Source organism: Schistocerca cancellata, chromosome 8 (genome assembly GCF_023864275.1).
Source record: "Schistocerca cancellata isolate TAMUIC-IGC-003103 chromosome 8, iqSchCanc2.1, whole genome shotgun sequence".
Taxonomy (NCBI): domain Eukaryota; kingdom Metazoa; phylum Arthropoda; class Insecta; order Orthoptera; family Acrididae; genus Schistocerca; species Schistocerca cancellata.
The window spans coordinates 321,120,751-321,135,684 of NC_064633.1; the positions used below are offsets into that span (position 1 = coordinate 321,120,751).

Here is a 14,934-nt window from a genome sequence, read left to right on the forward strand (position 1 = left end):
CACAACACTGAAAGAATGGAATCAACCCACAGGTCGCCTCCATATTCGCTGATGGTGTTCATTCAGTGTAGTGCACAACTGTGAATAATCACTGAGCACAATGCGACGCCATTCACCAGCAGTCCACGGTTCTTGGTCACGATACCGCTCCAAAGGCAGCCACATGTGATGTGATGCTAAAGTTGCCCATTCGCAGCCCAATCAGTGTGATGACTCGCTCGTCGACCCTTCTGACTGTCTGCGGGCAACGGCGACTGCTTGGTGAACCCTGCCTGCCTGCACTGATGGAGTGTGGGCTGGCAGATGGCGGATTAGGTAGAGGTTCGCCAGTCTAACAGACACAACTGAACCATAGACCTGACCACAAACACATCGCCCACACACACAGGCGAATGTTTTGGGGCCGACTCTCTTGACAGGCGAGTCAGTCGACTGCTCCACCTGTGTATGGGAAACTTGACGATAGCCCAAATGTGACTCAGTAATTTCCTAGTCCAGCTGCTGCTAGTCCACTGTGCTGCTGGTCCTCCTGTGTGTGGGAACGTTGACGATAGCCTACATGTGACTCAGTAATTCCCTAGTGCAGCTGCTGCTAGTCCACTGTGCTGCTGGTCCACCTGTGTGTGGGAACATTGACGATAGCCTACATGTGGCTCAGTAATTGCCTAGTCCAGCTGCTGCAAGTCCACTGTGCTGCTGGTCCACCTGTGTATGGGAACCGATAGCCAACATGTGACTCAGTAATTCCCTAGTCCAGCTGCTGCTAGTCCACTGTGCTGTTGCTCCACCTGTGTGTGGGACTGTTGATGATAGCCTACATGTGACTCAGTAATTCCCTAGTCTGGCTGCTGCTAGTCCACTGTGCTGCTGGTCCACATGTGTGTAGGAACGTTGACGATAGCCTACATGTGGCTCAGTAATTCCCTAGTCCGGCTGCTGCTAATCCACTATGCTGCTGGTTCATCTGTGTATGTGAACCTTGACATTAGCCTACATATGACTCAGTAATTCCCTAGTCTGGCTGCTGCTAGTCCACTGTGCTGCTGGTCCACATGTGTGTAGGAACGTTGACGATAGCCTACATGTGGCTCAGTAATTCCCTAGTCCAGCTGCTGCTAGTCCACTGTGCTGCTGGTCCACATGTGTGTAGGAACGTTGACGATAGCCTACATGTGACTCAGTAATTCCCTAGTCCAGCTGCTGCTAGTCCACTGTGCTGTTGCTCCACCTGTGTGTGGGACTGTTGACGATAGCCTACATGTGACTCAGTAATTCCCTAGTCTGGCTGCTGCTAGTCCACTGTGCTGCTGGTCCACATGTGTGTAGGAACGTTGACGATAGCCTACATGTGGCTCAGTAATTCCCTAGTCCGGCTGCTGCTAATCCACTATGCTGCTGGTTCATCTGTGTATGTGAACCTTGACATTAGCCTACATATGACTCAGTAATTCCCTAGTCCAGCTGCTGCTAGTCCACTGTGTTGCTGGTCCACCTGTGTGTGGGAACGTTGACGATAGCCTACATGTGGCTCAGTAATTCCCTAGTCCAGCTGCTGCTAGTCCACTGTGCTGTTGGTCCACCTGTGTGTGGGGATGTTGACGATAGCCTACATGTGTCTCAGTAATTCCCTAGTTTGTCTGCTGCCAGTCCACTGTGCTGCTGGTCCACCTGTGTGTGGGAACCTTGAAGATAACCTACATGTGGCTCAGTAATTCCCTAGTCTGGCAGCTGCTAGTCCACTGTGCTGTTGGTTCACCTGTGTATGGGAACCTTGACGATAGCCTACATGTGACTCAGTAATTCCTTAGTCCAGCTGCTGCTAGTCCACTGTGCTGCTGGTCCACCTGTGTACGGGAACCTTGACGATAGCCTACATGTTGACTCAGTAATTCTCTAGTCCAGCTGCTGCTAGTCCACTGTGCTGCTGGTCCACCTGTGTATGGGAACCTTGTCAAATAGCCTACATGTGGCTCAGTAATTCCCTAGTCTGGCTGCTGCTAGTTCACTGTGCTGCTGGTCCACCTGTTTATGGGAACGTTGACGATAGCCTACATGTGGCTCAGTAATTCCCTAGTCCGGCTGCTGCTAGTCTCTGACTAGAGGTGTGGGATTACACATAAAGTTAGAGAAAGACCATTATTTTTTTTCGGATGGCAGGCGTAGGTGTGCTTGAAGCATAATATGGTAACATTCCCTTGTGATGATCAGGCGTGGTCTACTGAACCCTTGTCGACAAGTAGGCCCATCCTTAAAACCACGTGCGTTCCAACATCGGACCACTCTCACCTTCAAATGTCGCATAGATCTGGATATTGCACGATTCGACGAGCCCGTCAAATGGAGATCTATATTGAGGCCTCTTTGAAACTTTGTCAGGTGCTGCTAAAGCTGTCTCGTAGTATCTTCATGTACTTCACAGTGGTCCAAGATTTGACGCTGTTCACGTCCCTTGTATACCCTAAAAGGCCTGGTAGCAACGCTAAACACAAACAATACTGATGCTTTTTGGTGGCTGTTCTACCTGTCACAGAGAATTGCAGCTCTAATCATTTACATACCTGTTGACGGCGCATATATATACAAAGTTACATTGCCATTCGACTATGTCTTGTGGGCGTTTCACTTTTTTCTCAAGCAGTGTATTTTCCTACATTTTTTAACATTCCTGTTAATGCACATAATCGCTGATGCTTTCGCACTTTTGTAATCACTGTGGCCCTCCTCGACGCTATCTATTTCAAGAAGTTCTGGTCTGTTAGTTACTACGTGATCCAAGACAATGCTTTCACACATTGGTTCTTTATCTATCTACCAGAAGTAATTTCCAGAGACAGCTTTCAGAGCAATCTCACACAAATCCGTTTCTCTGACTCCGCGTTTAACTGGCTGGGTCTCCCATTCTTCAGATGGCAAGTTGAAGTCGTCCCTCACTACGATACTGCCGCGATCTAATGCGCGTGTCTCGCGGCGTAGCGGTTAGCATCGCTGATTAGCATTCTACAGGTCGCAAGTTCAAACTAAACCCCCAGCAGTTGTGTGTTATTTGGTATTTATCGTTTCTGGAATGTTCTTGAAATATCTTATGTTTGTAATGTTTGTGTACTATGGAGTATTTGATGTTTGTATAAACACTAACACTCTCGAATATTCGAAGTTTTTTTGTAAATAGCTGCACCCTCCATACAGAGGTACAGTTCTGTTCTGTCTGTACGTTGGCGTCATTAATAAACGTGCTTTCAGTCCTGACTACCCAGCCTTCAGATTTGGACTTGATTGTGGTTTCGACGCGACAATATCATGGTCAGGAAACTTACCCGTGATTTTCCCCAAACTTTGTCTGAACGCTCTGTTACTACAGCTCGTACCGTAGGACGACGATAAAAGCACCCGATTACCATGTTTGACCCATCTTTGAAGCTTACATTCAGCCACACTATTTCACCTTTTGAATCTGTAACAACCTCACTATATGCCATTGAGCTTTTTACGGCAATAAATACGTCAAGATTGACATCTAGCCTATCTCTGCATGTATATTTCAACCTGAATTTAATATTCGCTGCTGTTCACTTTCGGTCACAGCCAGCGTGTTCGTAATAAACGGCATGACGGCACAGACGCGAGAAAAAAATGCGCATCGCGAGGGTGCCGTGAATCAAACTAGGATGTAAATAGGGACGCAAAAACGGAAAAAAGTTCTGTTTGAGTGTAAGCATGTAGAGCACATAGAATTACCAATCGTACCTTTTGAGACATAACGACTAGATCCGTCGGGGTAGTAGAATTGTGTGCAAAGCTTTAAGATGTGTCTTATAGTCCATATCCACACGTAAATTTAATATACGAGCATAATGCTCCAGGAGTGATACTCTCTGTGTCAACTTTCATACGTAGGTCATAAATTTAAGCCAACTCCATTTGTCAGAAACATCATACAATTATAATGATTTCTTTGATTTCTGTAGATGATCTAAAACACTCTGATATCCCTTGTAAGAGATTTAGCATTACTTAAGCAGCATTATTTTGTGTATCGTATGGCATAAATCACAATTCTTATGCATTTTATACATAGGTTAATCACAAACTGACATCAAGACATTTAATATAATCAATTACCTCCTCTGTTGCAGCGAGGAAATCGTTGAAGGTTGCCTTGTAGGCTCGAACCGGGCATTCTTCCTCTATTGTTTTTCAGCACTGCAGTCGTAATTTGGTGTTGGTATCGTTCTCCATTAGTAGATGGTGTCAGCACATCTTCCGTGGCCAGTACGTATGCGGTTTAGAGTTGTCCACACTTTGCGTGACTGTCTGACGCCGGGTGGTTTCTCAGCTGTGATGAAACTTTGGCATTTTGGTGGGCAGTGTTCTTGCCAGTGTTGTTTCCACAGCTTATCGACATCAAAGTTGCAGTTCGTCATCTCTTTAGCAGGGTAGTAATGCTGGTCTTCTCGATTTAAGTCTCCTGCGCTTCAAGTCATCTAAGTTGCTGTGTATGGGCAGCTGTGGGTTATTAGTTATCTTGTTGAACTCACTCTCGCCGCATTTCTGGGGGTGGTATGTGGCTCAGGGTTGGCAGCCATACAGTGGGCGTAGATTTTATTGTGCCACTGATAATACACATGGTGCCCGCCAGGTTAGCCGAGAGCGCTAATGCACTGCTTCATGGGCTCGGGTAGGCTCGGCGGCCCCAGATCGAATCTACCTGGCGGATTGCCAGCGTCGGCTGGTGTGCCAGCTAGCCTGGATGTGGTTTTTAGGTGGTTTTCCACATCCCACTGGGTGAATAATGGTCTGATCCCCGTGTTCCACCTCAGTCACACGATTCACAGACATCTGGACACATTCACACTGTTCCATGGATTACAGTAGGCGCAGACAGCTGGGGTGCACTAATTCCTCCCGGGGGGGGGGGGGAGGGGGAGGGGACACGGGATTGCGGCAAGAAGGGCATCCGGCCAGCCCTTAAAAATTAACCTTGCCAGATCCGTTCTAAACATCCCGACCCTGCAAAACCGCGGGATAAGGCGCCAGTAAAAGAAGACTGATAATGCACATGGTGTCATTTAGTACCACATCAATCCTGCTTTTATGCATGCTGTTAATCCACACAGGAGCCCAGTATTCTGCCACTAAGTAGACAAGCCCAACTGCTGATGTGCGGAGTGTACTTGCTGTGGAGCCCCAAGTGGTGCCGCACAGTTTATAGATGATGTTGCTTCCTGTCCTCATTTTATCTATAGTCTTTGTCAGGTGCTCCTTGTAAGAGAGTGTCCTGTCCAATGCGGCTCCTAGGTGTTTGGGGTATTCGTTATGGCTACAGGCGTTTCCCTTCAAAGATCACATTAAGCTCTCTTCTTGCTGAGTGGATGCAAAGGTGGAAGCATGATACTTCAGTCTTAGTCGGATTCGGCTGCGGTCTCCATTTTCGGAAATAGCCACTCAGTAGCTTCAAATCGGGGCACAAGATGTCTTCAGTAGCCTCGAAAGATTCATGTTGCGCAGCTACAGCCCAATCGTCTGCATAGCCAAACTTCCTGGATTGTGTGTTTGTGATGTCAGAAGTATAAAGACTGAAGAACAATAGAGCAAGGACTGAGCCTTGTGATTGCCCATTGTTGATAATTTTGATAGAGCTCATCTGTTCTCCAGTAATAACTTGAAAATCTCTCCCAGCAAGCAAGTTATCGACGAATCTGATAATGCTGCTGCATGGAATTATTTGTATGAGTTTGTACAGCAGGCCTTGTCTCCAGACAGTGTCATAGGCTGTGCTCAGGTCTATGAATGTAACTGATGTTTTTTTTGCTTTTTCTGGTAGCCTGCCTCTATATGTGTTGTCAGGGAAAATACTTGATCAGTGCAACTTCTATTAGGTCGAAATCCTGATTGTTCATCTGGAATTGATTCCAGTATTTTCGGGCACAGGCTGTTATACAGGAGTCTCTCGAGCAGCTTGTATATGGCACTAAGCAATGAGATTGGCCTATAACTCTTCAGCTGATCGGTTGGTTTCCCTGGTTTAAGCAGTGCAATGATCTTTGAGTTCTTCATTTTCTGTGGTATGTTCCCTGTTGCCATTAAATCTCTGCAAGCCATTTTTTGGCATATTCCTCACATTGAAGAAGGAATTCTGGGTGTATTCCATCCAATCCAGGTGCCTTTCCCGCTATGACACTCTTAAGCGCTTCTCTGACTTCATTGGTGGTAAATTTCGAGGGATACTGGTCCAAAGGTTTGCTGTTTTTCTTAAGAACACTAGGTTCACGGCATATTATTCTTGTCCTTTGGCACTCTAGATGTTGCCTGTATATGAGCTGAAATCCTATTTACGGAAATATCTGTTGAGGTATGATGTAGTGTGTTAGCTCCACCTAGTTTTCGGAGGAGAGACCAGGCCTGTCTACTAGATGTCTTGAAATCAAACAAATCAGCGGTTTCAATCCATTTCTCTCACCGTGTGTTGTCTAGGCTGTGCAGCAGGTCGTCTGCAATCTCAGGATCTCCACTCTCAAGGAATCTCTGATACTTATTTTCGCACTCTTTGTCCCATCCTAGTGCATATTGTTTACGGAACCTCCTTGGAATAGCAGCTTTGGCTGCACTTTTAATTTCACCTATGAGTCTGTCATAATTACTCGCTGTTGGGTGAATCCATCCCAAGTACTTATCCCATTTTTCCGCGTAGATATCCCACTTTGCCTTTCTGAAATTCGACCTTGGGCGTTGTATGGTTGTTATTAGTGGGATATTGATTCCAATTTTAATCAAGACTGGGCGGTGTTGGCTATGAGGGAAGTCTGTTAATACACGTCTTGTAGTTCTTAGTGGTGTATGGTTATTTCCAGCCGTCACAAAGCATAAATCTGATTATATTCGCTGACCTAAATGTTCCTTGGTCCTTTGGGTCGAAAACTAAGAACAGGTTGTTATTCTCTGCCCAGTTAGTAAGAGCCTAGCCATTCCCATCAGCTGTTCTATATTTCCACAGAGGGTGGCGGCCATTAAAATCCCCCACCTATATTGCTGGGTGTGGCAGGTATGGCAGGACATGTAGAGGCCTGGGAATGGTTGGTGGTTAGTACACATTGTTCATTGACAGATCTCCTATCTTAACAACAACTTCATGTATGTCGCCATGGACTGCTGCCGAGCACAAGTGGACATCTCCAATCGATGATCGCACATACGTAGCCACGCTATATGCACGATGATACGTTGCGCCAACTAAGTTGTAGCCTGGAATCATACCTCTCAGTTTAAGTTGGTCTTCGTCTTCAACGTGTGTGTGTGTGTGTGTGTGTCTATTTATGTAAGGTTTCACTTACATTTTCTTTTTATTCATCTTCATCACTGTCAAACACTATATATTGAGTTGCCACTGTCACTGTCACTGTTTCACTGTTTACCAGCAGTAAAAACAAACATGGCTGACAGTGGAACAGTTGAAGGTGTTCCTGGCTGTTGTTCTGAATCTTTCTGTGTATGTGTGAAAAGGGAGAGAGAGAGAGTGAGTGTGACAGTAGATTTAGGGTTTATTATTGTTATTATTATTATTATTATTTTATTTTTTTAATTTGTGTGTATGTGTGTATGGGGGTGGGGGGAGAGCTTTAAGGGTTGTTCTTGTCTAATAATTCTTTGTGGGCAGAGAACAGAGTACCATTGCAGAGAGCTGTGTATTCATTTATCACTTGTTTGCCTTCCACTATGGCTTCTCTAGTCAATTCCAGTCAATAACACTCCAGCCCGACACCACGGCAGACGGGTCTGCTGGTGTACAGAGGTGAATGGTAGACGGCTCAAGGGGTGGGTGCCGTGAGCTCAACCCTCTCTCTGTGAGCCATCTATTAATGGTTTTGTGGTCACTGAAGCACCAGTTGCACGACGGCTTGATGATAATGATAAATTCGGTGTTTTGAGGGCCTTTCTGACAATTTCTGAGTCATGACGTCTCTCTAGATCGAAATAGCTCTGAGCACTATGGGACTTAACTGCTGAGGTCATCAGTCCCCTAGAACTTAGAACTACTTAAACCTAACTACCCTAAGGACATCACACACTTCCATGCCCGAGGCAGGATTCGAACCTGCGGCCGTAGTGGTCGCGTGGTTCCAGACTGTAGCGCCTAGAGCCGCTCGGCCACTCCAGCCGGCCCTCTGTAGATCGTCCGTTTCCTTCTTGACGCTGTGTTCAACCACTCCTGTCAGTACCGTTGAATAGTGGCATCTCCTAGTCAAATGCCCAACGACTCACCGATTACTCCAGCCGACTTCTCTGAACCCAACTACACATCCTCTCTCAGATGCTGACATCTGGGTACATTGTTCACGCACCTGTCTGACAGATATAGTTTTTGTCCAGCTGAATACAGGGAATTAAATTCGTAAGGACTTTATGCTCTGCTATCGATATGTTTCCCATTTACTATCCTTGCCAACTGCGCGATGTAGTTGTGCTGCAACATCACACATTCATCCATTGGTCGTCAAAGTTTGTAGTTTTATATCACCCTTCGATATCTGTATGAATATCAGTTTGTGACCTTTTTTTTTGGTTTAGCATGTATGATTTTTGACTTCTCCTGGAAAATACTCCCTTGGAATTTCAATAGTAAACCTCTCCGTGATACGCAACGCCATCTGGCTGGTTTGTCAAGACCGCCATGATTTCGTATTCTGTGTCAATCTCTTCATTTCACAGTAACTCTTACGGCCAACATCCTCAGTTACTTGCTGCTTATATTCAAATCTTTGCCTTTGCTTACAATAAGTGCCCTGTACGGCCCTCTCTACTGCCCTGGAAGTTGTTCCCATATACTTCAACACTAGGGGAGCATCCAGTCCCTTTTCCGACACATTTCTTTCGTCGTCGATTTTGCGTAGAACCGCCAGATTTCATTATCCTATCAGTCCCCTTAGTTCTCAGCATCCTTCACCACATTTCAAACGCTCGTATTCACTTTTTTTCCAGTTTTCTTACAGTCCATGAGTCACTTCGATATTTCCATATGTAGATTCTGTGGATTGTCAGAAACTGAGTGTGTTTTATTTGACGACGTGAGGGCAGACCTGGATCTCCCCCAGGACCTGCCCTTTATTTGAACTGACAATGAGGTAAGTGTGGTTCGTACAACAGGTTTTGTGTGATGTCAGGATTTCTTCCCAAAATATTGGGTGTGCAATTTTTATGTGTCGCAGAGAGCCGTTATTTCTAAGTAGTCACCCAGCCACAATCATCAGTCTCCTTGTTACTGTGTCTATACTGGTATATTACCCTAGTAATACTGCTGTACAGGGCTATTACAAATGATTGAAGCGATTTCATAAATTCACTGTAGCTCCATTCATTGACATATGGTCACGACACACTACAGATACGTAGAAAAACTCATAAAGTTTTGTTCGGCTGAAGCCGCACTTCAGGTTTCTGGCGCCAGAGCGCTCGAGAGCGCAGTGAGACAAAATGGCGACAGGAGCCGAGAAAGCGTATGTTGTGCTTGAAATGCACTCACATCAGTCAGTCATAATAGTGCAACGACACTTCAGGACGAAGTTCAACAAATATCCATCAACTGCTAACTCTATTCGGCGATGGTATGCGCAGTTTAAAGCTTCTGGATGCCTCTGTAAAGGGAAATCAACGGGTCGGCCTGCAGTGAACGAAGAAACGGTTGAACGCGTGCGGGCAAGTTTCACGCGTAGCCCATGGAAGTCGACGAATAAAGCAAGCAGGGAGCTAAACGTACCACAGGATGGTGCTCCACCGCACTTCCATCATGATGTTCGGCGTTTCTTAAACAGGAGATTGGAAAATAGATGGATCGGTCGTGGTGGAGATCATGATCAGCAATTCATGTCATGGCCTCCACGCTCTCCCGGCTTAACCCCATGCGATTTCTTTCTGTGGGGTTATGTGAAAGATTCAGTGTTTAAACCTCCTCTACCAAGAAACGTGCCAGAACTGCGAGCTCGCATCAACGATGCTTTCGAACTCATTGATGGAGACATGCTGCGCCGAGTGTGGGAGAAACTTGATTATCGGCTTGATGTCTGCCGAATCACTAAAGGGGCACATATCGAACATTTGTGAATACCTAAAAAAACTTTTTGAGTTTTTGTATGTGTGTGCAAAGCATTGTGAAAATATCTCAAATAATAAAGTTATTGTAGAGTTGTGAAATCGCTTCAATCATTTGTAATAACCCTGTATTTTGCCTGATATGTGGGTGGTCTTTTATAAATTTCACTACGTCACGGCTATATTTTCAATACACGTTTGGCGATACAGCTTGGTTTCAAATTTTATTGTTAGTTTTTAATAGATTTTTCACCATCTTGTCTCCACTTCTTTCAAGGAAGGGCGCTGATGACCGCGCCGTTTAGCGCCCTAAACCACTAATCATCACATCATTCTAGCACGTTGGTGTATGTGGGATACTCGTATCTTCTTTTAGCGAGTAAAGCGCTCCTTTCCTGTGCTAGTCTGATTCTTTTGTTATCCTTGTTTCGCCCCCATCCATTATATGACTTCCAAAGTTACAGAATCCCTTCATTTCATGTATCAGATAGTCTCCAATTTCTACGCTATGTTTGTTGCTAATCCCATTTCGCAGTACATTATGCTTTGCTTGGATTAGACAGCAGATACTCTCCAATTTCTACGCTATGTTTGTTGCTAATCCCATTTCGCAGTACATTATGCTTTGCTTGGATTAGACTGAATCGACAGTCTGTGCACAGTAGACCATTCATTCCTTTCAACAGGTCGTGAAATTTTCCCTCAGTGTCACAGGCGACTGCATTGTCATCAATGATACTTATCATTGATACCCTTTCACACGGAATCCTATTTCCACTCCTGAAGTTTTCTTTCATTTCCTTAACTGCTTCTTCGATATAGAAATTGAGCAGTAGAAGAGAAAGACAAAATATACGCCCTATGTACTTTTTAATCCAAGAAATTCTCTCTGAGTCTTGTATTCTTTTTGTAACATCTTCATCTTCGTTCTTGTACTCGTTCTATGTGACCGGCCTTTCCCTTTAAAATATACCTATGTTCTGAAGATGTCAAACAATCTGGACCACTCTATATTGTGGAATGCTGTTTCCAGGTCAACAATTGATACTAACATTAACTATTGTTTATGTTCTTACAGCCCACCCAAACGTGCGGGTGTTCATCACGCAGGGAGGTCTGCAGAGCCTGAACGAGGCGACGTACCATGCTGTACCGCTTCTGGTTATGCCCTTCTTCTCTGATCAGGCGCACAACGCCGCCAAGATTAAGCAGGCCGAGATAGGCATCTGGCTCGAGTACAGTGAGGTCAGCAAGGAGACGGTTCTGCGAGACCTGAAATCATTGCTGAACGACAGCAAGTAAGTATGAAACAAGGCGTGACTTGTACACCCTCACACAAATGAGTTGGAGGTGTAGTACGCGCAAAATGCCGTGCCCGCTAGATGCGCAGGCGGCTGGGAAGCATGGGGAGAGCCGCATTGATGGGGGAGACCGGCATTGATGGGGGTTCGCCCAGAGCGCTGTAGGGGAAATGATGAGCACTGGAGAGGAAGAGCCATTCTAAATTGAAGCCTACGCTCACATTTTTTGTAAATATCAAGTGGGGCCCCTTCATGCCTACATTTGCATTGTGACCATTCAAAAAGATCTAATGCCATCTCTTCTTTGATTAGTATCTACACTACTGGCCATTAAAATTTCTACACCACGAAGATGATGTGCTAGAGACGCGAAATTTAACCGACAGGAAGAAGATGCTGTGATATGCAAATGATTAGCTTTTCAGGGTATTCACATTAGGTCGGCGCCGGTGGCGACACTTACAACGTGCTGACATGAGGAAAGTTTCCAACTGATTTCTCATACACAAACAGCAGTTGACCGGCGTTACCTGGTGAAACGTTGTTGTGATGCCTCGTGTAAGGAAAATAAATGCGTACCATCACGTTGCCGACTTTGATATAGGTCGGATTGTAGCCTATCGCTATTGCGGTTTATCGTATCGCGACATTGCTGCTCCCGTTAGTCGAGATCCACTGTTAGCAGAATATGGAATCGGTGGGTTCAGGGGAGTAATACGGAACGCCCTGCTGGATCCCAACGGCCTCGTATCACTAGCAGTCGAGATGACAGGCATTTTATCCGCATGGCTGTAACGGATCGTGCAGCCACGTCTCGATCCCTGAGTCAACAGATGGGAACGTTTGCAAGATAACAACCATCTGCACGAACTGTTCGACGACGTTTGCAGCAGCATGGACTATCAGCTCGGAGACCATGGCTGCGGTTACCCATGACGCTGCATCACAGACAGGAGCGCCTGCGATGGTGTACTCAACGACGAACCTGTGTGCACGAATGGCAAAACGTCATTTTTTCGGATGAATCCAGGTTCTGTTTACAGCATCACGATGGTCGCATCCGTGTTTGGCGACATCGCGGTGAACGCACATTGGAAGAGTGTATTCGTCATCGCCATACTGGCGTATCACCCGGCGTGATGGTATGGGGTGCCGTTTTACACGTCTCGGTCACCTCTTGTTCGCATTGACGGCACTTTGAACAGTGACCGTTACATTTCAAATGTGTTACGACCCGTCGGTCTACCCTTCATTCGATCCCTGCGAAACCCTACATTTCAGCAGGATGATGCACGACCGCATGTTGCAGGTCCTGTACGGGCCTTTCTGGATACAGAAAATGTTCGACTGCTGCCCTGGTCAGCACGTTCTCCAGATCTCTCACCAATTGAAAACGTCAGGTCAATGGTGGCCGAGTAACTGGCTCGTCACAATACGGAGGGTCACTACTCTTGATGAACTGTGCTATCGTGTTGAAGTTGCATAGGCAGCTGTACCTGTACACGCCATCCAAGCTCTGTTTGACTCAGTGCCCAGGCGTATCAAGGCCGTTATTACGGTCAGAGGTGGTTGTTCTGGGTACTGATTTCTCAGGATCCATGCACCCAAATTGCGTGAAAATGTAATCACATGTCAACTCTAGTATAATATATGTGTCCAATGAATACCCCTTTATCATCTACATTTCTTCTTGGTGTAGCAATTTTAATGGTCAGTAGTCTAAAAAGAATACCACCGAAAATGCAGCGATTTATTTTCGCCTGCTTGTTAGTCATTTGTAATTTTCAGAAAAGTGTCACATGCGCCGAATTTTGAGTAAAATCTATACATTTCTCTGGTTACTATGTCAAAATTTACTTCTTTTGCCAAAACGTATTGGAGTTTATACTGTCTCTCCTCCCTAAGATGTTGTGCAGACACAATTGCGAGAGAATTCTGGAACCATGGTTTCTTAAGCTTATCGAGTGAGGAACAGACGAAAAGTAAAGTCAGAAACTTATAAAAAAGCACATTCTTGGTACAAAAAAAGTCTAATGTCTACACATATGTTGTTTCAAAACCCATAGCATTTCTCGTTCCACGAGCTATTGATGGCCCTTAAAAATTACACTCTTTCACCAAAAAAGTCTGTACTTATTGGAATCATACGGTAGATAATGACGCTTTACATACAGGGTGTTTCAAAAATGACCGGTATATTTGAAACGGCAATAAAAACTAAACGAGCAGCGATAGAAATACACCGTTTGTTGCAATATGCTTGGGACAACAGTACATTTTCAGGCGGACAAACCATTGAAATTACAGTAGTTACAATTTTCAACAACAGATGGCGCTGCAAGTGATGTGAAAGATATAGAAAACAACGCAGTCTGTGGGTGCGTCTGTACGTCGTCTTTCTGCTGTAAGCGTGTGCCGTTCACAACGTGCAAGTGTGCTGTAGACAACATGGTTTATTCCTTAGAACAGAGGATTTTTCTGGTGTTGGAATTCCACCACCTAGAACACAGTGTTGTTGCAACAAGACGAAGTTTTCAACGGAGGTTTAATGTAACCAAAGGACCGAAAAGCGATACAATAAAGGATCTGTTTGAAAAATTTCAACGGACTGAGAACGTGACGGATGAACGTGCTGGAAAGGTAGGGCGACCGCGTATGGCAACCACAGAGGGCAACGCGCAGCTAGTGCAGCAGGTGATCCAACAGCGGCCTCGGGTTTCCGTTCGCCGTGTTGCAGCTGCGGTCCAAATGACGCCAACGTCCACGTATCGTCTCATGCGCCAGAGTTTACACCTCTATCCATACAAAATTCAAACGCGGCAACCCCTCAGCGCCGCTACCATTTCTGCACGAGAGACATTCGCTAACGATATAGTACACAGGATTGATGACGGCGATATGCATGTGGGCAGCATTTGGTTTACTGACGAAGCTTATTTTACCTGGACGACTTCGTCAGTAAACAGAACTGGCGCATATGGGGAACCGAAAAGCCCCATGTTGCAGTCCCATCGTCCCTGCATCCTCAAAAAGTACTGGTCTGGGCCGCCATTTCTTCCAAAGGAATCATTGGCCCATTTTTCAGATCCGAAACGATTACTGCATCACGCTATCTGGACATTCTTCGTGAATTTGTGGCGGTACAAACTGCCTTAGACGACACTGCGAACACCTCGTGGTTTATGCAAGATGGTGCCCGGCCACATCGCATGGCCGACGTCTTTAATTTCCTGAATGAATATTTCGATGATCGTGTGATTGCTTTGGGCTATCCGAAACATACAGGAGGCGGCGTGGATTGGCCTCCCTATTCGCCAGACATGAACCCCTGTGACTTCTTTCTGTGGGGACACTTGAAAGACCAGGTGTACCGCCAGAATCCAGAAACAATTGAACAGCTGAAGCAGTACATCTCATCTGCATGTGAAGCCATTCCGCCAGACACGTTGTCAAAGGTTTCGGGTAATTTCATTCAGAGACTACGCCATATTATTGCTACGCATGGTGGATATGTGGAAAATATCGTACTATAGTGTTTCCCAGACCGCAGCGC

At 45.6% G+C, this 14,934-nt stretch overlaps 1 protein-coding gene across 1 annotated transcript in view; it reads left to right on the forward strand.

Moving 5' to 3' along the window:
- The window catches only part of LOC126094766 (UDP-glucosyltransferase 2-like), a 148,079-nt gene that overhangs the window by 120,800 nt on the left and 12,345 nt on the right, over positions 1–14,934 (forward strand). Inside the window, exon 6 of the mRNA XM_049909316.1 lies at positions 11,159–11,378. Coding sequence (XP_049765273.1) covers positions 11,159–11,378 — 220 coding nt within the window. The remainder of the gene's footprint in view (positions 1–11,158; positions 11,379–14,934) is intronic.